The 24096-nt window shown below is 33.9% G+C and overlaps 1 protein-coding gene across 1 annotated transcript; it reads left to right on the top strand.

Annotated features, from left to right (window-relative positions):
- The first annotated feature begins 10008 nt into the window (after nt 1-10008).
- Nucleotides 10009-15357, top strand: LOC142232403 (uncharacterized). Its single transcript, XM_075303209.1, has 2 exons — nt 10009-10827; nt 11254-15357. Exons 1-2 carry the CDS (start codon nt 10009-10011, stop codon nt 15355-15357), a joined length of 4923 nt encoding a protein of 1640 aa, XP_075159324.1.
- The last annotated feature ends 8739 nt before the right edge of the window (nt 15358-24096 follow it).

Here is a 24096-nt window from a genome sequence, read left to right as displayed (position 1 = left end):
AAATATGCGTCCTAGAGCGAAAAGGACTTTAATTCGTTACCACCCCCGAAAAATTGAAAAATCCACCCAAAACCTAAAAAAATTGAAATTTTTATATGAAAAACTTCTTTTGCCCATATCTCCTTAAATATGCGTCCTAGAGCGAAAAGGACTTTAATTCGTGACCACCCCCAAAAAATTGAAAAATTCGCCCAAAACCTAAAAAAATTGAAATTTTTATATGAAAAACTTCTTTTGCCCATATCTCCTTAAATATGCGTCCTAGAGCGAAAAGGACTTTAATTTGTGACCACCCCCAAAAAATTGAAAAATTAACCCAAAACCTAAAAAAATTGAAATGTTTATATGAAAAACTTATTTTGCCCATATCTCCTAAAATATGCGTCCTAGAGCGAAAAGGACTTTAATTCGTGATATCTCCTTAAATATGCGTCCTAGAGCGAAAAGGACTTTAATTCGTGACCACCCCAAAAAATTGAAAAATCCACCCAAAACCTAAAAAAATTGAAATTTTTGTATGAAAAACTTCTTTTTTCCATATCTCCTTAAATATGCGTCCTAGAGCGAAAAGGACTTTAATTCGTGACCACCCCCAAAAAATTGAAAAATTCACACAAAACCTAAAAAAATTGAAATTTTTATATGAAAAACTTCTTTTGCCCATATCTCCTTAAATATGCGTCCTAGAGCGAAAAGGACTTTAATTCGTGACCACACCCAAAAAATTGAAAAATTCACCCAAAACCTAAAAAAATTGAAATTTTTATACGAAAAACTTCTTTTGCCCATATCTCCTAAGCTAAGCGTCCTAGAGCGAAAAGGACTTTAATTCGTGACCACCCACAAAAAATTGAAAAATCCACCCAAAACCTAAAAAAATTGAAATTTTTATATGAAAAACTTCTTTTGCCCATATCTCCTTAAATATGCGTCCTAGAGCGAAAAGGACTTTAATTCGTGACCACCCCCAAAAAATTGAAAAATCCACCAAAAACGTAAAAAAATTGAAATTTTTATATGAAAAACTTCTTTTGCCCATATCTCCTTAAATATGCGTCCTAGAGCGAAAAGGACTTTAATTCGTGACCACCTCCAAAAAATTGAAAAATCCACCCAAAACCTAAAAAATTGAAAATTTTATATGAAAAACTTCTTTTGCCCATATCTCCTTAAATATGCGTCCTAGAGCGAAAAGGACTTTAATTCGTGACCACCCCCAAAAAATTGAAAAATTCACCCAAAACCTAAAAAAATTGAAATTTTTATATGAAAAACTTCTTTTGCCCATATCTCCTTAAATACGCGTCCTAGAGCGAAAAGGACTTTAATTCGTGACCACCCCCAAAAAATTGAAAAATTCACCCAAAACCTAAAAAAATTGAAATTTTTATATGAAAAACTTCTTTTGCCCATATCTCCTTAAATATGCGTCCTAGAGCGAAAAGGACTTTAATTTGTGACCACCCCCAAAAAATTGAAAAATTCACCCAAAACCTAAAAAAATTGAAATTTTTATATGAAAAACTTCTTTTGCCCATATCTCCTAAACTAAGCGTCCTACAGCGAAAAGGACTTTAGTTCGTGACCACCCCCAAAAAATTGAAAAATTCACCCAAAACCTAAAAAAATTGAAATTTTTATATGAAAAACTTCTTTTGCCCATATCTCCTTAAATATGCGTCCTAGACCGAAAAGGACTTTAATTCGTGGCCACCCCAAAAAATTGAAAAATCCACCCAAAACCTAAAAAAATTGAAATTTTTATATGAAAAACTTCTTTTGCCCATATCTCCTTAAATATGCGTCCTAGAGCGAAAAGGACTTTAATTCGTGATATCTCCTTAAATATGCGTCCTAGAGCGAAAAGGACTTTAATTCGTGACCACCCACAAAAAATTGGAAAATTCACCCAAAACCTAAAAAAATGAAATTTTTATATGAAAAACTTCTTTTGCCCATATCTCCTAAACTAAGCGTCCTAGAGCGAAAAGGACTTTAATTCGTGACCACCCCCAAAAAATTGAAAAATTCACCCAAAACCTAAAAAAATTGAAATTTTTATATGAAAAACTTCTTTTGCCCATATCTCCTTAAATATGCGTCCTAGAGCGATAAGGACTTTAATTCGTGACCACCCCCAAAAAATTGAAAAATTCACCCAAAACCTAAAAAAAATGAAATTTTTATATGAAAAACTTCTTTTGCCCATATCTCCTAAACTAAGCGTCCTAGAGCGAAAAGGACTTTAATTCGTGACCACCCCCAAAAAATTGAAAAATTCACCCAAAACCTAAAAAAATTGAAATTTTTATATGAAAAACTTCTTTTGCCCATATCTCCTTAAATATGCGTCCTAGAGCGAAAAGGACTTTAATTCGTGACCACCCCCAAAAAATTGAAAAATTCGCCCAAAACCTAAAAAAAATTGAAATTTTTATATGAAAAACTTCTTTTGCCCATATCTCCTTAAATATGCGTCCTAGAGCGAAAAGGACTTTAATTTGTGACCACCCCCAAAAAATTGAAAAATTAACCCAAAACCTAAAAAAATTGAAATGTTTATATGAAAAACTTATTTTGCCCATATCTCCTAAAATATGCGTCCTAGAGCGAAAAGGACTTTAATTCGTTATATCTCCTTAAATATGCGTCCTAGAGCGAAAAGGACTTTAATTCGTGACCACCCCAAAAAATTGAAAAATCCACCCAAAACCTAAAAAAATTGAAATTTTTGTATGAAAAACTTCTTTTTCCCATATCTCCTTAAATATGCGTCCTAGAGCGAAAAGGACTTTAATTCGTGACCACCCCCAAAAAATTGAAAAATTCACACAAAACCTAAAAAAATTGAAATTTTTATATGAAAAACTTCTTTTGCCCATATCTCCTTAAATATGCGTCCTAGAGCGAAAAGGACTTTAATTCGTTACCACCCCCGAAAAATTGAAAAATCCACCCAAAACCTAAAAAAATTGAAATTTTTATATGAAAAACTTCTTTTGCCCATATCTCCTTAAATATGCGTCCTAGAGCGAAAAGGACTTTAATTCGTGACCACCCCCAAAAAATTGAAAAATTCGCCCAAAACCTAAAAAAATTGAAATTTTTATATGAAAAACTTCTTTTGCCCATATCTCCTTAAATATGCGTCCTAGAGCGAAAAGGACTTTAATTTGTGACCACCCCCAAAAAATTGAAAAATTAACCCAAAACCTAAAAAAATTGAAATGTTTATATGAAAAACTTATTTTGCCCATATCTCCTAAAATATGCGTCCTAGAGCGAAAAGGACTTTAATTCGTGATATCTCCTTAAATATGCGTCCTAGAGCGAAAAGGACTTTAATTCGTGACCACCCCAAAAAATTGAAAAATCCACCCAAAACCTAAAAAAATTGAAATTTTTATATGAAAAACTTCTTTTGCCCATATCTCCTTAAATATGCGTCCTAGAGCGAAAAGGACTTTAATTCGTGACCACACCCAAAAAATTGAAAAATTCACCCAAAACCTAAAAAAATTGAAATTTTTATACGAAAAACTTCTTTTGCCCATATCTCCTAAGCTAAGCGTCCTAGAGCGAAAAGGACTTTAATTCGTGACCACCCCCAAAAAATTGAAAAATCCACCCAAAACCTAAAAAAATTGAAATTTTTATATGAAAAACTTCTTTTGCCCATATCTCCTTAAATATGCGTCCTAGAGCGAAAAGGACTTTAATTCGTGACCACCCCCAAAAAATTGAAAAATCCACCAAAAACGTAAAAAAATTGAAATTTTTATATGAAAAACTTCTTTTGCCCATATCTCCTTAAATATGCGTCCTAGAGCGAAAAGGACTTTAATTCGTGACCACCCCCAAAAAATTGAAAAATTCACCCAAAACCTAAAAAAAATGAAATTTTTATATGAAAAACTTCTTTTGCCCATATCTCCTTAAATATGCGTCCTAGAGCGAAAAGGACTTTAATTCGTGACCACCCCCAAAAAATTGAAAAATCCACCCAAAACCTAAAAAAATTGAAATTTTTATATGAAAAACTTCTTTTGCCCATATCTCCTTAAATATGCGTCCTAGAGCGAAAAGGACTTTAATTCGTTACCACCCCCGAAAAATTGAAAAATCCACCCAAAACCTAAAAAAATTGAAATTTTTATATGAAAAACTTCTTTTGCCCATATCTCCTTAAATATGCGTCCTAGAGCGAAAAGGACTTTAATTCGTGACCACCCCCAAAAAATTGAAAAATTCGCCCAAAACCTAAAAAAATTGAAATTTTTATATGAAAAACTTCTTTTGCCCATATCTCCTTAAATATGCGTCCTAGAGCGAAAAGGACTTTAATTTGTGACCACCCCCAAAAAATTGAAAAATTAACCCAAAACCTAAAAAAATTGAAATGTTTATATGAAAAACTTATTTTGCCCATATCTCCTAAAATATGCGTCCTAGAGCGAAAAGGACTTTAATTCGTGATATCTCCTTAAATATGCGTCCTAGAGCGAAAAGGACTTTAATTCGTGACCACCCCAAAAAATTGAAAAATCCACCCAAAACCTAAAAAAATTGAAATTTTTGTATGAAAAACTTCTTTTTCCCATATCTCCTTAAATATGCGTCCTAGAGCGAAAAGGACTTTAATTCGTGACCACCCCCAAAAAATTGAAAAATTCACACAAAACCTAAAAAAATTGAAATTTTTATATGAAAAACTTCTTTTGCCCATATCTCCTTAAATATGCGTCCTAGAGCGAAAAGGACTTTAATTCGTGACCACACCCAAAAAATTGAAAAATTCACCCAAAACCTAAAAAAATTGAAATTTTTATACGAAAAACTTCTTTTGCCCATATCTCCTAAGCTAAGCGTCCTAGAGCGAAAAGGACTTTAATTCGTGACCACCCCCAAAAAATTGAAAAATCCACCCAAAACCTAAAAAAATTGAAATTTTTATATGAAAAACTTCTTTTGCCCATATCTCCTTAAATATGCGTCCTAGAGCGAAAAGGACTTTAATTCGTGACCACCCCCAAAAAATTGAAAAATCCACCAAAAACGTAAAAAAATTGAAATTTTTATATGAAAAACTTCTTTTGCCCATATCTCCTTAAATATGCGTCCTAGAGCGAAAAGGACTTTAATTCGTGACCACCTCCAAAAAATTGAAAAATCCACCCAAAACCTAAAAAATTGAAAATTTTATATGAAAAACTTCTTTTGCCCATATCTCCTTAAATATGCGTCCTAGAGCGAAAAGGACTTTAATTCGTGACCACCCCCAAAAAATTGAAAAATTCACCCAAAACCTAAAAAAATTGAAATTTTTATATGAAAAACTTCTTTTGCCCATATCTCCTTAAATACGCGTCCTAGAGCGAAAAGGACTTTAATTCGTGACCACCCCCAAAAAATTGAAAAATTCACCCAAAACCTAAAAAAATTGAAATTTTTATATGAAAAACTTCTTTTGCCCATATCTCCTTAAATATGCGTCCTACAGCGAAAAGGACTTTAATTTGTGACCACCCCCAAAAAATTGAAAAATTCACCCAAAACCTAAAAAAATTGAAATTTTTATATGAAAAACTTCTTTTGCCCATATCTCCTAAACTAAGCGTCCTACAGCGAAAAGGACTTTAGTTCGTGACCACCCCCAAAAAATTGAAAAATTCACCCAAAACCTAAAAAAATTGAAATTTTTATATGAAAAACTTCTTTTGCCCATATCTCCTTAAATATGCGTCCTAGACCGAAAAGGACTTTAATTCGTGACCACCCCAAAAAATTGAAAAATCCACCCAAAACCTAAAAAAATTGAAATTTTTATATGAAAAACTTCTTTTGCCCATTGTCTAACCTTGCGTTTAGACTTATATACATTTCCGTTAAATATCTTGAATTAACTGAATTTATTATGAATTATGGTGAATTGTTAATGTATCTATGAAGTTTAAACTTATCGAAATTACCAATTACTTAAACTATTGTGAATGAACACTCATAGACAACATATATGTATGTAGGTTTCTTGTTAAGATTAACAGCATACAATGATTCTATTCCTTTTAATAACCCAAACGGTGAGCATTCTCTAACTCTCAAATAAAACCAAAATTCACATTTGTAACCCTCGACCTTGTGTCTTTTTTTCTTACCTCTTGGTTTCTGTATGTATGTGATGTCATAATTTCTCATGCTCTGAGAAATTATGACCACTGATTGACGTCCATTTCTCCTAGTGTAAAGGGAAACATCCACCTGCTGTCCCATAAACCTATAATACAGTCCACAACAACCACACTCGGAATTGGTGTCCACTCTGTACTCTGCCCACTACCATCGTCGCCAATTCCCCCCTTAACCTATCATTTTAAACATGGTCCACTCGAGGAGAGGATACTCAAATGAACGGAGAGCATCATCAAACACTAACAAAGAGGATAGAAGGTAAATGATAATTAGAACAAAACCTTCCACATTAGTCGAATTGAGACGTCGATCGCAAAGCATTTAATCGGAAACGTGTGTCGTGTAAAAAAAAGTGTAAGAAAAAAAGGTAATTTCGTGTATTATAAAAATGTCGTGGTTAATTTCGCTGACCGTTAGTTAAAATTAGTTTGTGTTAAAAAACTATAAAAAAAAATTCCTAAAATTTTGCTCTAAAACTACAAAATTTACTCTAAAACTACAAAAAACTGCTTTAAGACTGTAAAAAGTATAAAAATTTTGCTAAAACTATAAAAATTGTGGTAAACCTATACAATTTTGCTAAAACTACATAAAATTCGCTGTAAACCTATAAAAAATTTGCTAAAACTACGTAAAATTCGCTGTAAATCTATAAAAAACGTGCTAAAACTACATAAAACTTCTATAGAACTATACAATTTTCCAAAATACTACATAAAACTACATAAAATCTGCGCTATAACTACTGGGAAATTTTTTAAGAAACCGCGAAAAAGGTTGCTTAAAACGCCATAAAACCTCACCATAAGATAATAATAAATTAAGTTATTTATACATGCATTAAAATCCGTAGTTACAATGTTTTAAAATCTCTACAAATTCTACCATTACACACTCAAGGAAATTTATCGTTAAAACAGGTTCTAAAACTCAATTTGGTTCTTAAGCCTATATCACAGGTCGTTTGCATAATATTGTAAATATCAAAAGTGCCAATAAAAAAAAAAAAAAACGAGAAAACCATATAATAGTTTGTCTAAAAAAGGCTTCCAAAATTTCTAAAATCTGAAATTGTACATAATTCCCATTTTTGGAAACCATAAAATCACAATATTGCCTTGTAAAAATCTGGAATTCTCCATAAAAAATACACATATTGTGTTTGGTAAATATAAAACAAGAATTTTTTCGTCTATTACCGTTAAAATTGGCAACAACAAAATATTTTGCAAAATTATTTTCTGTATACCAAAAAAATATTTTTTCATTTATCTTACTCCCATTTCGAAATCACCGTTATAAAACTTGGGAATATACAAAGTACATATAACAACAATTTTGCCATATCTCATATTCTTTCTTGGCCTTTATTTTCGTTGCTCTATGTGTCACGTCTTCATTTATCTTCAAATTTCCATTCCGTTCTCACCTTAATTTTTTTTTCATACTTGTTACATCTAAAGTTTGTCACAATAAAGAGAGTGACATTTAAAAGTAGAAAAAGGAGAGAGTGTGGATGCAAGTGAAAGTGAAAAAGTTATGACAACGAAAGATGTGAAATAAAACGAAAATTGTGGAAATAAAAATAGTCAAATGGTAATGCAAAAACAAAAATATATAAAAAAGCAAAATTTTGGCAAATTTCAAGAATTTTTCATCAAAGTGTTCTAGTGATTACCAAACACACGATTTCAAATTTTCATTTCGTGTATAATTGTCTAAATTTATAAAGATTATTAAATTCTATAAAGTTGCTGCGGTAAAAAAAAAAAAAAAAGACAATCGGTATTTCGGGTCGGATTAATAAAATTGTCTAAACAACTAGTAATATGGAAGGTAAAACTTGTTCATAATATATGCTACCAAATGTAGATAACATTTACTAGTAACTAACCCACACCTAATTGCTTTCTTTGAACCACTGTGCACGAGATAAAGAGAGCAAGCCGCTCTCACTCACGCAATAACAACAAAACTCAACTCAAGAAAACTCTTATACTGTCACAGTGTTTCGCAGCAACAATTGTAAAACAAAGAATTTAGACACGCACAGTGTCTTCTAACTACGTTAGAAAAAATATTGGCAATTAAAAATTCTAAGGAATACCATATAGACACGCACAGTGTCTACCAGCTGCGTTATTTAAAATATAATATAAAATTCAGTGGAGAAATATGTAAAATTCGAATATAACTAACTACGATTATTGAGGATTTACAATTTAAATTCTACGAAAAAGGAATTTAGACACGTACAGTGTCCCCATTACGATTTTTTTTAAAAACAAATAACAGTTAAATTTTTTTAAAAAATAAAAGGAAAGCTAGACAAGCACAGTGTCTCCTAATTACGTTATTTAAAACATTTACGAAAAAAAAAAATCTGGAAGAAAATATCAGGAAAAAAAATTATTTTTACACAAACCGAAATAAATAACTGTTCATCCCGAAAACAAAGGTATTCAAAGAAATTACGTGAAAGTAATAATTGGATCAAAAACTGGATGAATAGCTTGCGCCTGAACTTACACCCACAAAAAATATCAATTAAATACTAAATCAAAGTTCAAATTGAAACAACATAATTATTCCATAAATTTAACACTAATATATTACTAACAATATCACTTACACTATTTGAACATTTTATTTCTATATCCATTATTAAAAAAAAAAATCCCTAACGTGGATATATTAGTGAAAGACCAAACTGTGTGTTGATTTGTAAAATCATTTTGCACTGGTCTTTAAAATTTCTGGCTGATCCCTAACGCGGATTTATTTAATTGTGGAATCATATGTGTTTATGTAACAAATTTCTGGCTGATCCCGTAAGCCTAGTACTAAGTTCAAAGGGTTTAAATTTTCACACGAAATAGTATATGCGCATATTATTTCCCAGTAAACGTTAAAGACCCTATGTTTGGTACCCGATTCAAAGTTATATTCTGACTTCGCAAACGAACTTAATACTAGGTATAAAGTGGATAATTTTCTCTTCTTCTGTGGAATTTAATTCAATTTAATTCTGGTGCGAAAACTACCGTACTTGTGAGAAAAGGAAAGTTCTCCGACGGCAACCAAAGCGTTGCTTGGAAATTATCTACAATTTTCCCAGTGACAATTAGTTTAATTACATACCGCTTTCTTATTTTTTCGAATAATTCAATAAAAGGAAGAAATTAATTGCCCACGGCATGTGGTTCAAACAAATATAGCTTCCAAACTCTAAAATTCGGGCTTAAAATTTGCCTCTGAGTTATATGCTGATAACTGGTATATAACAATTACTGTTTTCAAACAAAAGGGATTTTTTGGGTTTTAATTTAACTTTACTGCTATATATTTCTACTGGTATAGCACCAAATATTTCCAATCCCCTTTACATTCGAAATTTACATCTAATTTACATATAATCAAAACTACACATTTCTATCAACAACTATTCTTTTAGCTAAAGAATAGCAAACTTACACTCGTTGTGAATGGTCTAAGCGGCAATAACTCTCGTAATTGCCATCTGATACACTTGGTGAATTTCTGACTTTTTTAATGGTTATAAATAACTAGAAACTATTTTAATTCTATACGTTATTCCTTTCATTTGGGAATTTCTCGCAAATCTATTAAAATATTTTGCTACTCACAATTGTTAAACTTAATTCGATAAATTACAACGTATAACTACTATACGATTTTCTCATCCGCTTTTCCACTAACTTTTTTATTTCGAACGAACGATCAATCGTCATTGGCGCGTTTTTCACGGTGAAAATCACAGTCACTGTTGTTGAATCTATTCGTGATTTTTGTTTCAATATGTCTAATCCAACAGACTCTCACAATCCTCAAAGCACTCTCAAACAGTCTCCGATGTACGAAAAATTCGCATTCATTTGCAATCAACTCACAGACTTTTGCTCAGATTTTGAGAGTTCTGAAATTGGGGATCAAACAAATACTGTTCTGGAGGTCAAGTTGGAAGATTTAGGAGACCGATGGCAAAAGGTTCAAGTTGAATATGAAACCTTGATGATATCTCCTGAATCAAATGTCTCTAATGAAGTGAAACAAAATGCGAAATTAAATTTTAGTATTTGCTCAGAATCCTATTACGAAACTCGAGCCCGAATTCTAGACATCCTGCGAATGTCGGTGAATACAGCACCACGTAGGACAACTCGATTCTCCTCTTTTTCTGATAGACTCTCAGAACCGCAACCCCTTAACAACTCTGAAGTGTGCATAAAGGTTCCCCCATGCGACACAGAGGTATTTAAGGGAAGTTATGAAGATTGGCCATCCTTTCGTGACATGTTCACGGCCGTATATATCAATCACCCAAAATTGACACCAGCTCAGAAACTTTATCATTTGCGAAATAAAACTAAAGGAAGCGCAGGTGCCATAGTAAAAAGATACGCTTTGTGCGATGAAAATTTCAACTTGGCATGGACTGCGTTGAAAACGCGTTACGAAAACAAGCGAGTTTTGGTAGATAACCAACTGAAAATATTGTTTAATATTCCCGTAGCAACAACGGAAAACAGTGAATCACTTCAAAGAATTCATTCGACTGTAAAAGACTGCCTCAGTACATTAAGTTCCTTGCAAGTTAAAGTTGAAACTTGGGATCCGGTACTGATATACCTAGTTTCTACAAAACTTCCTAATGAAACGATTTCTCAATGGGAGCAGTCTCTCAAATCTCACCGTGAACTACCGAGTTGGTCCCAAATGGATGAGTTCTTAGTCAACCGATTCGAGGTTGTAGAAAGAATATCCAATTTTAGAAATTCACAAGTTCAAAGTTTTCAATTACCAAAAACTTCTACCGAAAGTAGTAACAAAATACACGCATACGCATCTCAAGAGAATTTAAATCATTCCTGCCCATTGTGCAGCTTGGATCACAACATTCGCATTTGTCCCGATTTTCGTAAATTTTCTCCCCAAGAGCGTGTTGATTTTGTTTTTAAGAAGAAACTATGCAACAACTGCCTGTCTCCGTCGCATTCAAAATTGAAATGTAAAAGTAGACACGTTTGTCTCTCATGTAAAAAGCGACATCATTCGCTTCTACATTTAAATCCCAATCAAACCGATAAGAATGATTCTCAAAATGCCATATCTGGTGGTGATGAAATGAAACGAAACAATTCCAAATATCAACCCGAGCGAAACGATTCTATATATCAAACCGATCCATCTGTTCCTTCTACTTCTAAAGAAAGTTGCACTCGAGTTGAGGCAAATTTCTCGCAAAATACCGATACTGTTTTACTTAGAACGGCATTAGTCCATATTGAGCACAAAAACGAACTTTACACTGTGAGAGCATTAATTGATCCAGGCTCCCAAAGAACGTTTTTGTCTGAAAAAATTCGCAATTTGTTACAAATCCCATATCGTAAGTCGCGTTTCGAAATCGGTGGAATTGGAGGGATGACACAGTTTTCTGACAAGGAGTGCGATATTGTTCTCTTCGCTCAAAAACATAAGGTTCGTTTTTCTGTTAGCGCTATTGTCCTATCAAAGGTTACGAGAAGATTACCTGCTATCTCCTTCGATAAGCCTAATTGTCCCGACCTATTCAAACTCGATTTAGCAGATCCCAATTTCAATGTCTCATCCAATATTGATCTTATACTTGGAAATGACTCTGAGCGCTTCATCAATCTGGATGGTATTAGGAAAAATGTTTGCGGGTTTGCTTCGGCATATAACACCATCTTCGGATGGGTTCTCAGTGGCCCAATACCAACTGAAACCATCGAGGCTTTTACTACCAAAGTAGTCTCATGCGAATCTGATGTACTCTCTGATATACTTCGAAAATTCTGGGAAATTGAAGAAGTCCCTTCGGTCCCCGAAATTTCGGATGCTGATAAGTTTTGCGAGGAACTTTATGCCAAAACAACAACTCGTGACATTGATGGTCGATACGTTGTAAGGCTCCCGTTTAAGAAAGAGTTTCCCGAAACAATTTCTCTGGGTTCGTCGAGATTTATTTCTCTTGGACAATACGCTCGGATGGAACGAAATTTATCTAAAGATCCCCAGCTTCAAGACCAATACAATTCTGTATTGCATGAATATTTATCGCTTGACCACATGGAAGAAACTTCCTCCCGGGAAATATGTTCCCAAGGTAAATTTTTTTCTTTTTACCTCCCGCATCACGCTGTAGTACGTCCTGAGCATAAGTCCACAAAAGTTAGAATTGTATTCAATGCTTCCCGGAAATCCAAATCGGGCTTATCCCTTAATGATGTGCTCTACACAGGTCCCACGCTCCAAAACGATTTGATTTCTACTATTCTCAATTGGAGAAAGTACAAATATGTCTACTGTGGAGACATTCAAAAAATGTATCGACAAATAAAGATACATCCCGATGATAGAGCGTACCAAAGGATTTTATTCCAAAAAGATCCCAAAGGCCCAATTCAAGATTACCAGCTTAAAACGGTAACATTTGGTATTAACTGTGCGCCTTTTCTCGCGATACGCACTTTACTACAACTCGCTCATGACACTGAGAGACAATTTCCTCAAGTTTCTAATATCTTAAAACGGGAGATTTATGTTGATGATATTCTGTGGGGTGGTTTCTCAATAGAAGAAACAATTGAACTTCGAAAAATGCTCGTCAAGGTTCTCAATTCTGCAGGCTTTCCCCTAAAGAAAATAAGTGCAAATGATTCCGAATTGCTTACTGGGATTCCTTCGGAAGATTTATATGATCTTAATTTATTGCGTCTGTCTGAGGCTAGCTCAACGAAAACCCTCGGAATAAAATGGAATGCTTTAAGTGACAAATTCTCTTACACTACTATATCTTGCGAACCTCAAAATTCTGGCACAAAGCGTCAAGTGCTTTCTCTTGTTGCTCAACTCTTTGACCCTGCGGGATGGATAACTCCTGTGATTATCAAGGCCAAAATGCTCATGCAACAACTCTGGCTGGAAACCTCGGGCTGGGATGATGAAATATCTTCAGATTCCCTTCGTGCCTGGAATGAATTGTTGTACGATTTGTCTCAAATTAGCATTATTGAAATACCACGATGGATCCAATTTATGCCTACGGACAAGGTTCAAATACATGGGTTTTGTGATGCATCAAAAGGAGCTTACTGTGCATGCGTCTATTTAAGATTTCAAACCTCTACCTCCACTGTCTTCTCGAATCTATTCATTGCGAAAAGTAAAGTTGCTCCTCTCAAACCCGTTTCATTGCCCAGACTGGAATTAAATGGTGCATTATTATTATCCAGTCTCGTAAAATATGTTACACAAACATTTGACAGTAACATAACTTCTATAACTCTGTGGTCAGATGCGTCCATAGTTCTGGGATGGTTATCTAAACCCCCATACACTTGGGAAACATACGTAGCCAATCGCACGTCCCAGATACATGAACTCGTCCCAAATGCAAAATGGAAATACGTATCTACCCACGAAAACCCGGCCGACCTTGGTACTCGTGGTTCAAGGCCACGTGAACTCATTTCAAATTCACTTTGGTGGAATGGACCATCATGGTTAACCAATCCAGAATCCACATGGCCAACTCGAAATCCAATAATTCCTGAATTAGCACCTAAAATAGTAACAGCTCATCAATCAATTGCCCAACAAAATGATGTTGTATCTCGGTTTTCGTCATATTCAAGAGCTCTACGTGTTATTTCGTACGTATTCCGATTTTACCGGCATTCTCACCCCCAGCATAAAACCGATCAAGTTGTTCAGTCTATTGATTTGTCCCAAGCGGAGATTCAATTTGCAAAAACTCGCTTAATATCTCTAGCTCAACAACAATATTACCACACTGAATATGAAGCATTGTGTAACTCTAAGACACTTTCTCCCAAAAGCAGTTTATCAACTCTAAATCCATTCTTAGATTCCCAAAACATAATCAGAGCGAATGGTCGGTTGATTAACTCGTCTTTGCCATATAAGGAACGTTATCCCATAATACTTCCTGGCAATTCTCATTTTTGTCGCATTTACTTATTACACTTACACACATTTTTGGCTCATGGAGAATGCAATCAGATGTGCAGATTTGTTCAGACTGAATATTACATTTCTCGATTAAAACCCCGTGTAAAAGCAGTGATTCACAGGTGTAAAACTTGCTTAATTTATAAGCATAAACACAGTTCTCAGATTATGGCTCCATTACCACCGGACCGTTGCAACTTTTCCCCACCATTTCACGTTACTGGAATTGATTTTGCAGGGCCATTTGAGCTCAAAAGTTCGTCTCTAAGAAAGTCCCCATTAATTAAAGGCTATGTATGTGTTTTTGTGTGCTTTAGCACCAAAGCCATACACCTAGAAGTATGTTCTGACTTGTCGTCAGCAGCCTTCGAGGCTGCATTTGCTCGATTTGTGGGGAGGCGAGGGCTCCCTTGCAGGATATTCTCGGACAACGGTCGCAATTTTGTGGGAGCCAGTAGAACTCTGCTGCGAGAATTCGCACACTTTCTTAAAACAGCCTCTAGCAACATATCTCAAAAATACGCAATACAGGGCTTCGAGTGGAAATTTATACCACCCCATGCACCTCATATGGGCGGCTTATGGGAAGCAGCCGTAAAAAGCTTCAAAACCCATTTTAAGAAACTCGCCGGCGCTCACCGGTTTACATTCGAGCAGTTTGCAACTCTTCTAGCACGAATAGAAGGAGTTTTGAATTCCCGTCCCATTTCAGCAATGACCGAAGATCCATCCGATCTCACCGCCTTAACTCCAGGCCATTTTTTGAGAGGATCTCCCTTACTAGCATTCCCTGAACCAATGTCTTCGAAGTTGTCTCTTATCAATAAATGGACAAAACTAAAAGCTCTCCACCATCAGTTTTCGATTCGATGGAGGGAAGACTATCTAAAAGCAATGCACAAACGTTACAAGTGGAAGTCACCCTTGCCTGATTTAAATATAAACGATTTAGTAGTTGTTATTGATGATTTACTCCCCCCTTACGAATGGCTTTTGGGCCGTATCGTAAAAACTTATTCTGGTTCGGACAGTAAAGTTCGAGTAGCTGATGTACGTACTGAAAATGGAACTATAACAAGACCCATAGCGAAGCTATGCTATTTGCCCTTCTCAAATACTACCGATGACTCTCACACAAATAATAACTAACTCCAAATGCCATGAACATACTACTCATTACACTAACATTTGCACAAGCTAACAACATCTCATACTTTCAGATCGTCAATATCTAGCAACCGGAGGTCTCCAAACTTTTACAAGTGCAAACTGTGTAATAAATTCCACTCATTGAAAGTGTGCCCGAAGTTCTTGAAGATGACTCCCAAACAACGCAATATTTTGGTACTGCGAGAAGTTTACTGCGTAAATTGCCTTGCCAGAAGCCACCGTTTTCGTGATTGTCGGTCAGAAAATATGTGTAGAAAATGTGGAAGACCACACAACACCCTTTTGCATCCAAATTATCAACAACGAAAATCTAAATCAGCAACCAACAACACCAATGAACAGCGAAGCAACAACGCCATCACATCCAGTACCAACACCAATGGGTCACAGGAAACCTCACCAAACCAAAAGATTCTTTCTGAGGCTATTCGTGCCTTAGCATCGGTTTTATGTTCCTCGTCGGAATAAGTTCGAGGTGGCAGCATGTCTAACCTTGCGTTTAGACTTATATACATTTCCGTTAAATATCTTGAATTAACTGAATTTATTATGAATTATGGTGAATTGTTAATGTATCTATGAAGTTTAAACTTATCGAAATTACCAATTACTTAAACTATTGTGAATGAACACTCATAGACAACATATATGTATGTAGGTTTCTTGTTAAGATTAACAGCATACAATGATTCTATTCCTTTTAATAACCCAAACGGTGAGCATTCTCTAACTCTCAAATAAAACCAAAATTCACATTTGTAACCCTCGACCTTGTGTCTTTTTTTCTTACCTCTTGGTTTCTGTATGTATGTGATGTCATAATTTCTCATGCTCTGAGAAATTATGACCACTGATTGACGTCCATTTCTCCTAGTGTAAAGGGAAACATCCACCTGCTGTCCCATAAACCTATAATACAGTCCACAACAACCACACTCGGAATTGGTGTCCACTCTGTACTCTGCCCACTACCATCGTCGCCAATTCCCCCCTTAACCTATCATTTTTAACACCCATATCTCCTTAAATATGCGTCCTAGAGCGAAAAGGACTTTAATTCGTGATATCTCCTTAAATATGCGTCCTAGAGCGAAAAGGACTTTAATTCGTGACCACCCCCAAAAAATTGGAAAATTCACCCAAAACCTAAAAAAATGAAATTTTTATATGAAAAACTTCTTTTGCCCATATCTCCTAAACTAAGCGTCCTAGAGCGAAAAGGACTTTAATTCGTGACCACCCCCAAAAAATTGAAAAATTCACCCAAAACCTAAAAAAATTGAAATTTTTATATGAAAAACTTCTTTTGCCCATATCTCCTTAAATATGCGTCCTAGAGCGAAAAGGACTTTAATTCGTGACCACCCCCAAAAAATTGAAAAATTCACCCAAAACCTAAAAAAAATGAAATTTTTATATGAAAAACTTCTTTTGCCCATATCTCCTAAACTAAGCGTCCTAGAGCGAAAAGGACTTTAATTCGTGACCACCCCCAAAAAATTGAAAAATTCACCCAAAACCTAAAAAAATTGAAATTTTTATATGAAAAACTTCTTTTGCCCATATCTCCTTAAATATGCGTCCTAGACCGAAAAGGACTTTAATTCGTTACCACCCCCGAAAAATTGAAAAATCCACCCAAAACCTAAAAAAATTGAAATTTTTATATGAAAAACTTCTTTTGCCCATATCTCCTTAAATATGCGTCCTAGAGCGAAAAGGACTTTAATTCGTGACCACCCCCAAAAAATTGAAAAATCCACCCAAAACCTAAAAAAATTGAAATTTTTATATGAAAAACTTCTTTTGCCCATATCTCCTTAAATATGCGTCCTAGAGCGAAAAGGACTTTAATTCGTTACCACCCCCGAAAAATTGAAAAATCCACCCAAAACCTAAAAAAATTGAAATTTTTATATGAAAAACTTCTTTTGCCCATATCTCCTTAAATATGCGTCCTAGAGCGAAAAGGACTTTAATTCGTGACCACCCCCAAAAAATTGAAAAATTCGCCCAAAACCTAAAAAAATTGAAATTTTTATATGAAAAACTTCTTTTGCCCATATCTCCTTAAATATGCGTCCTAGAGCGAAAAGGACTTTAATTTGTGACCACCCCCAAAAAGTTGAAAAATTAACCCAAAACCTAAAAAAATTGAAATGTTTATATGAAAAACTTATTTTGCCCATATCTCCTAAAATATGCGTCCTAGAGCGAAAAGGACTTTAATTCGTGACCACCCCCAAAAAATTGAAAAATCCACCCAAAACTTAAAAAAATTGAAATTTTTATATGAAAAACTTATTTTGCCCATATCTCCTTAAATATGCGTCCTAGAGCGAAAAGGACTTTAATTCGTGACCACCCCCAAAAAATTGAAAAATCAACCCAAAACATAAAAAATTGAAATTTTTATATGAAAAACTTATTTTGCCCATATCTCCTAAAATATGCGTCCTAAAGCGAAAAGGACTTTAATTCGTGACCACCCCCAAAAAATTGAAAAATCCACCCAAAACCTAAAAAAATTGAAATTTTTATATGAAAAACTTCTTTTGCCCATATCTCCTTAAATATGCGTCCTAGAGCGAAAAGGACTTTAATTCGTGACCACCCCAAAAAAATTGAAAAATCAACCCAAAACATAAAAAATTGAAATTTTTACATGAAAAACTTCTTTTGCCCATATCTCCTTAAATATGCGTCCTAGAGCGAAAAGGACTTTAATTCGTGACCACCCCCAAAAAATTGAAAAATTCACCCAAAACCTAAAAAAATTGAAATTTTTATATGAAAAACTTCTTTCGCCCATATCTCCTTAAATATGCGTCCTAGAGCGAAAAGGACTTTAATTCGTGACCACCCCCAAAAAATTGAAAAATCCACCCAAAACCTAAAAAAATTGAAAATTTTATATGAAAAACTTCTTTTGCCCATATCTCCTTAAATATGCGTCCTAGAGCGAAAAGGACTTTAATTCGTGACCACCCCCAAAAAATTGAAAAATTCACCCAAAACCTAAAAAAATTGAAATTTTTATATGAAAAGCTTCTTTTGCCCATATCTCCTTAAATATGCGTCCTAGAGCGAAAAGGACTTTAATTCGTGACCACCCCCAAAAAATTGAAAAATTCACCCAAAACCTAAAAAAATTGAAATTTTTATATGAAAAACTTCTTTTGCCCATATCTCCTTAAATATGCGTCCTAGAGCGAAAAGGACTTTAATTTGTGACCACCCCCAAAAAATTGAAAAATTCACCCAAAACCTAAAAAAATTGAAATTTTTATATGAAAAACTTCTTTTGCCCATATCTCCTTAAATATGCGTCCTAGAGCGAAAAAGACTTTAATTCGTGACCACCCCCAAAAAATTGAAAAATCCACCCAAAACCTAAAAAAATTGAAATTTTTATATGAAAAACTTCTTTTGCCCATATCTCCTTAAATATGCGTCCTAGAGCGAAAAGGACTTTAATTCGTTACCACCCCCGAAAAATTGAAAAATCCACCCAAAACCTAAAAAAATTTAAATTTTTATATGAAAAACTTCTTTTGCCCATATCTCCTTAAATATGCGTCCTAGAGCGAAAAGGACTTTAATTCGTGACCACCCCCAAAAAATTTAAAAATTCACCCAAAACTTAAAAAAATTGAAATTTTTATATGAAAAACTTATTTTGCCCATATCTCCTTAAATATGCGTCCTAGAGCGAAAAGGACTTTAATTCGTGACCACCCCCAAAAAATTGAAAAATCCACCCAAAACCTAAAAAAATTGAAATTTTTATACGAAAAACTTCTTTTGCCCATATCTCCTTAAATATGCGTCCTAGAGCGAAAAGGACTTTAATTCGTGACCACCTCAAAAAATTGAAAAATCCACCCAAAACCTAAAAAAATTGAAATTTGTATATCTCCTTAAATATGCGTCCTAGAGAGAAAAGGACTTTAATTCGTGACCACCCCCAAAAAATTGAAAAATCCACCCAAAACCTAAAAAAATTGAAATTTTTATATGAAAAACTTCTTTTGCCCATATCTCCTTAAATATGCGTCCTAGAGCGAAAAGGACTTTAATTCGTTACCACCCCCGAAAAATTGAAAAATCCACCCAAAACCTAAAAAAATTGAAATTTTTATATGAAAAACTTCTTTTGCCCATATCTCCTTAAATATGCGTCCTAGAGCGAAAAGGACTTTAATTCGTGACCACCCCCAAAAAATTGAAAAATTCACCCAAAACCTAAAAAAATTGAAATTTTTATATGAACAACTTCTTTTGCCCATATCTCCTTAAATATGCGTCCTAGAGCGAAAAGGACTTTAATTTGTGACCACCCCCAAAAAATTGAAAAATTCACCCAAAACCTAAAAAAATTGAAATTTTTATATGAAAAACTTCTTTTGCCCATATCTCCTAAACTAAGCGTCCTAGAGCGAAAAGGACTTTAATTCGTGACCACCCCCAAAAAATTGAAAAATTCACCCAAAACTTAAAAAAATTGAAATTTTTATATGAAAAACTTATTTTGCCCATATCTCCTTAAATATGCGTCCTAGAGCGAAAAGGACTTTAATTCGTGACCACACCCAAAAAATTGAAAAATTCACCCAAAACTTAAAAAAATTGAAATTTTTATATGAAAAACTTATTTTGCCCATATCTCCTTAAATATGCGTCCTAGAGCGAAAAGGACTTTAATTCGTGACCACCCCCAAAAAATTGAAAAATCCACCCAAAACCTAAAAAAATTGAAATTTTTATATGAAAAACTTCTTTTGCCCATATCTCCTTAAATATGCGTCCTAGAGCGAAAAGGACTTTAATTCGTGACCACCCCAAAAAAATTGAAAAATCAACCCAAAACATAAAATATTGAAATTTTTATATGAAAAACTTCTTTTGCCCATATCTCCTAAACTAAGCGTCCTTGAGCGAAAAGGGCTTTAATTCGTGACCACCCCCAAAAAATTGAAAAATTCACCCAAAACCTAAAAAAATTAAATTTTTATATGAAAAACTTCTTTTGTCCATATCTCCTTAAATATGAGCCCTAGACCGAAAAGGACTTTAATTCGTGACCACCCCAAAAAATTGAAAAATCCACCCAAAACCTAAAAAAATTGAAATTTTTATATGAAAAACTTCTTTTGCCCATATCTCCTTAAATATGCGTCCTAGAGCGACAAGGACTTTAATTCGTGATATCTCCTTAAATATGCGTCCTAGAGCGAAAAGGACTTTAATTCGTGACCACCCCAAAAAATTGAAAAATCCACCCAAAACCTAAAAAAATTGAAATTTTTGTATGAAAAACTTATTTTTCCCATATCTCCTTAAATATGCGTCCTAGAGCGAAAAGGACTTTAATTCGTGACCACCCCCAAAAAATTGAAAAATTCACACAAAACCTAAAAAAATTGAAATTTTTATATGAAAAACTTCTTTTGCCCATATCTCCTTAAATATGCGTCCTAGAGCGAAAAGGACTTTAATTCGTGACCACCCCCAAAAAATTGAAAAATCCACCCAAAACCTAAAAAAATTGAAATTTTTATACGAAAAACTTCTTTTGCCCATATCTCCTAAGCTAAGCGTCCTAGAGCGAAAAGGACTTTAATTCGTGACCACACCCAAAAAATTGAAAAATCCACCCAAAACCTAAAAAAATTGAAATTTTTATATGAAAAACTTCTTTTGCCCATATCTCCTTAAATATGCGTCCTAGAGCGAAAAGGACTTTAATTCGTGACCACCCCCAAAAAATTGAAAAATCCACCAAAAACGTAAAAAAATTGAAATTTTTATATGAAAAACTTCTTTTGCCCATATCTCCTTAAATATGCGTCCTAGAGCGAAAAGGACTTTAATTCGTGACCACCCCCAAAAAATTGAAAAATCCACCCAAAACCTAAAAAAATTGAAAATTTTATATGAAAAACTTCTTTTGCCCATATCTCCTTAAATATGCGTCCTAGAGCGAAAAGGACTTTAATTCGTGACCACCCCCAAAAAATTGAAAAATTCACCCAAAACCTAAAAAAATTGAAATTTTTATATGAAAAACTTCTTTTGCCCATATCTCCTTAAATACGCGTCCTAGAGCGAAAAGGACTTTAATTCGTGACCACCCCCAAAAAATTGAAAAATTCACCCAAAACCTAAAAAAATTGAAATTTTTATATGAAAAACTTCTTTTGCCCATATCTCCTTAAATATGCGTCCTACAGCGAAAAGGACTTTAATTTGTGACCACCCCCAAAAAATTGAAAAATTCACCCAAAACCTAAAAAAATTGAAATTTTTATATGAAAAACTTCTTTTGCCCATATCTCCTAAACTAAGCGTCCTAGAGCGAAAAGGACTTTAGTTCGTGACCACCCCCAAAAAATTGAAAAATTCACCCAAAACCTAAAAAAATTGAAATTTTTATATGAAAAACTTCTTTTGCCCATATCTCCTTAAATATGCGTCCTAGACCGAAAAGGACTTTAATTCGTGACCACCCCAAAAAATTGAAAAATCCACCCAAAACCTAAAAAAATTGAAATTTTTATATGAAAAACTTCTTTTGCCCATATCTCCTTAAATATGCGTCCTAGAGCGAAAAGGACTTTAATTCGTGATATCTCCTTAAATATGCGTCCTAGAGCGAAAAGGACTTTAATTCGTGACCACCCCCAAAAAATTGGAAAATTCACCCAAAACCTAAAAAAATGAAATTTTTATATGAAAAACTTCTTTTGCCCATATCTCCTAAACTAAGCGTCCTAGAGCGAAAAGGACTTTAATTCGTGACCACCCCCAAAAAATTGAAAAATTCACCCAAAACTTAAAAAAATTGAAATTTTTATATGAAAAACTTATTTTGCCCATATCTCCTTAAATATGCGTCCTAGAGCGAAAAGGACTTTAATTCGTGACCACCCCCAAAAAATTGAAAAATCCACCCAAAACCTAAAAAAATTGAAATTTTTATATGAAAAACTTCTTTTGCCCATATCTCCTTAAATATGCGTCCTAGAGCGAAAAGGACTTTAATTCGTGACCACCTCAAAAAATTGAAAAATCCACCCAAAACCTAAAAAAATTGAAATTTGTATATCTCCTTAAATATGCGTCCTAGAGCGAAAAGGACTTTAATTCGTGACCACCCCCAAAAAATTGAAAAATCCACCCAAAACCTAAAAAAATTGAAATTTTTATATGAAAAACTTCTTTTGCCCATATCTCCTTAAATATGCGTCCTAGAGCGAAAAGGACTTTAATTCGTGACCACCCCCAAAAAATTTAAAAATCCACCCAAAACCTAAAAAAATTGAAATTTTTATATGACAAACTTCTTTTGCCCATATCTCCTTAAATATGCGTCCTAGAGCGAAAAGGACTTTAATTCGTTACCACCCCCGAAAAATTGAAAAATCCACCCAAAACCTAAAAAAATTGAAATTTTTATATGAAAAACTTCTTTTGCCCATATCTCCTTAAATATGCGTCCTAGAGCGAAAAGGACTTTAATTCGTGACCACCCCCAAAAAATTTAAAAATCCACCCAAAACCTAAAAAAATTGAAATTTTTATATGAAAAACTTCTTTTGCCCATATCTCCTTAAATATGCGTCCTAGAGCGAAAAGGACTTTAATTCGTTACCACCCCCGAAAAATTGAAAAATCCACCCAAAACCTAAAAAAATTGAAATTTTTATATGAAAAACTTCTTTTGCCCATATCTCCTTAAATATGCGTCCTAGAGCGAAAAGGACTTTAATTCGTGACCACCCCCAAAAAATTGAAAAATTCACCCAAAACCTAAAAAAATTGAAATTTTTATATGAACAACTTCTTTTGCCCATATCTCCTTAAATATGCGTCCTAGAGCGAAAAGGACTTTAATTTGTGACCACCCCCAAAAAATTGAAAAATTCACCCAAAACCTAAAAAAATTGAAATTTTTATATGAAAAACTTCTTTTGCCCATATCTCCTAAACTAAGCGTCCTAGAGCGAAAAGGACTTTAATTCGTGACCACCCCCAAAAAATTGAAAAATTCACCCAAAACTTAAAAAAATTGAAATTTTTATATGAAAAACTTATTTTGCCCATATCTCCTTAAATATGCGTCCTAGAGCGAAAAGGACTTTAATTCGTGACCACACCCAAAAAATTGAAAAATTCACCCAAAACTTAAAAAAATTGCGATTTTTATATGAAAAACTTATTTTGCCCATATCTCCTTAAATATGCGTCCTAGAGCGAAAAGGACTTTAATTCGTGACCACCCCCAAAAAATTGAAAAATCCACCCAAAACCTAAAAAAATTGAAATTTTTATATGAAAAACTTCTTTTGCCCATATCTCCTTAAATATGCGTCCTAGAGCGAAAAGGACTTTAATTCGTGACCACCCCAAAAAAATTGAAAAATCAACCCAAAACATAAAATATTGAAATTTTTATATGAAAAACTTCTTTTGCCCATATCTCCTAAACTAAGCGTCCTTGAGCGAAAAGGGCTTTAATTCGTGACCACCCCCAAAAAATTGAAAAATTCACCCAAAACCTAAAAAAATTAAATTTTTATATGAAAAACTTCTTTTGCCCATATCTCCTTAAATATGCGCCCTAGACCGAAAAGGACTTTAATTCGTGACCACCCCAAAAAATTGAAAAATCCACCCAAAACCTAAAAAAATTGAAATTTTTATATGAAAAACTTC

This window comes from Haematobia irritans, chromosome 1 (assembly GCF_050003625.1).
Source record: "Haematobia irritans isolate KBUSLIRL chromosome 1, ASM5000362v1, whole genome shotgun sequence".
In the NCBI taxonomy this organism is placed as follows: domain Eukaryota; kingdom Metazoa; phylum Arthropoda; class Insecta; order Diptera; family Muscidae; genus Haematobia; species Haematobia irritans.
Note: the sequence above shows the minus strand (reverse complement) of the source record. Positions and strands in the feature narration are given on the sequence as shown.

Coding starts and splice junctions, on each gene's coding strand:
- LOC142232403 (XM_075303209.1), top strand. CDS start 10,009: ATGTCTAATCCAACAGACTCTCACAATCCTCAAAGCACTCTCAAACAG. Junction 10,828..11,253: donor AAGTTGAAACTTGGGATCCG/GTACTGATATAC, acceptor TCATGTAAAAAG/CGACATCATTCGCTTCTACA.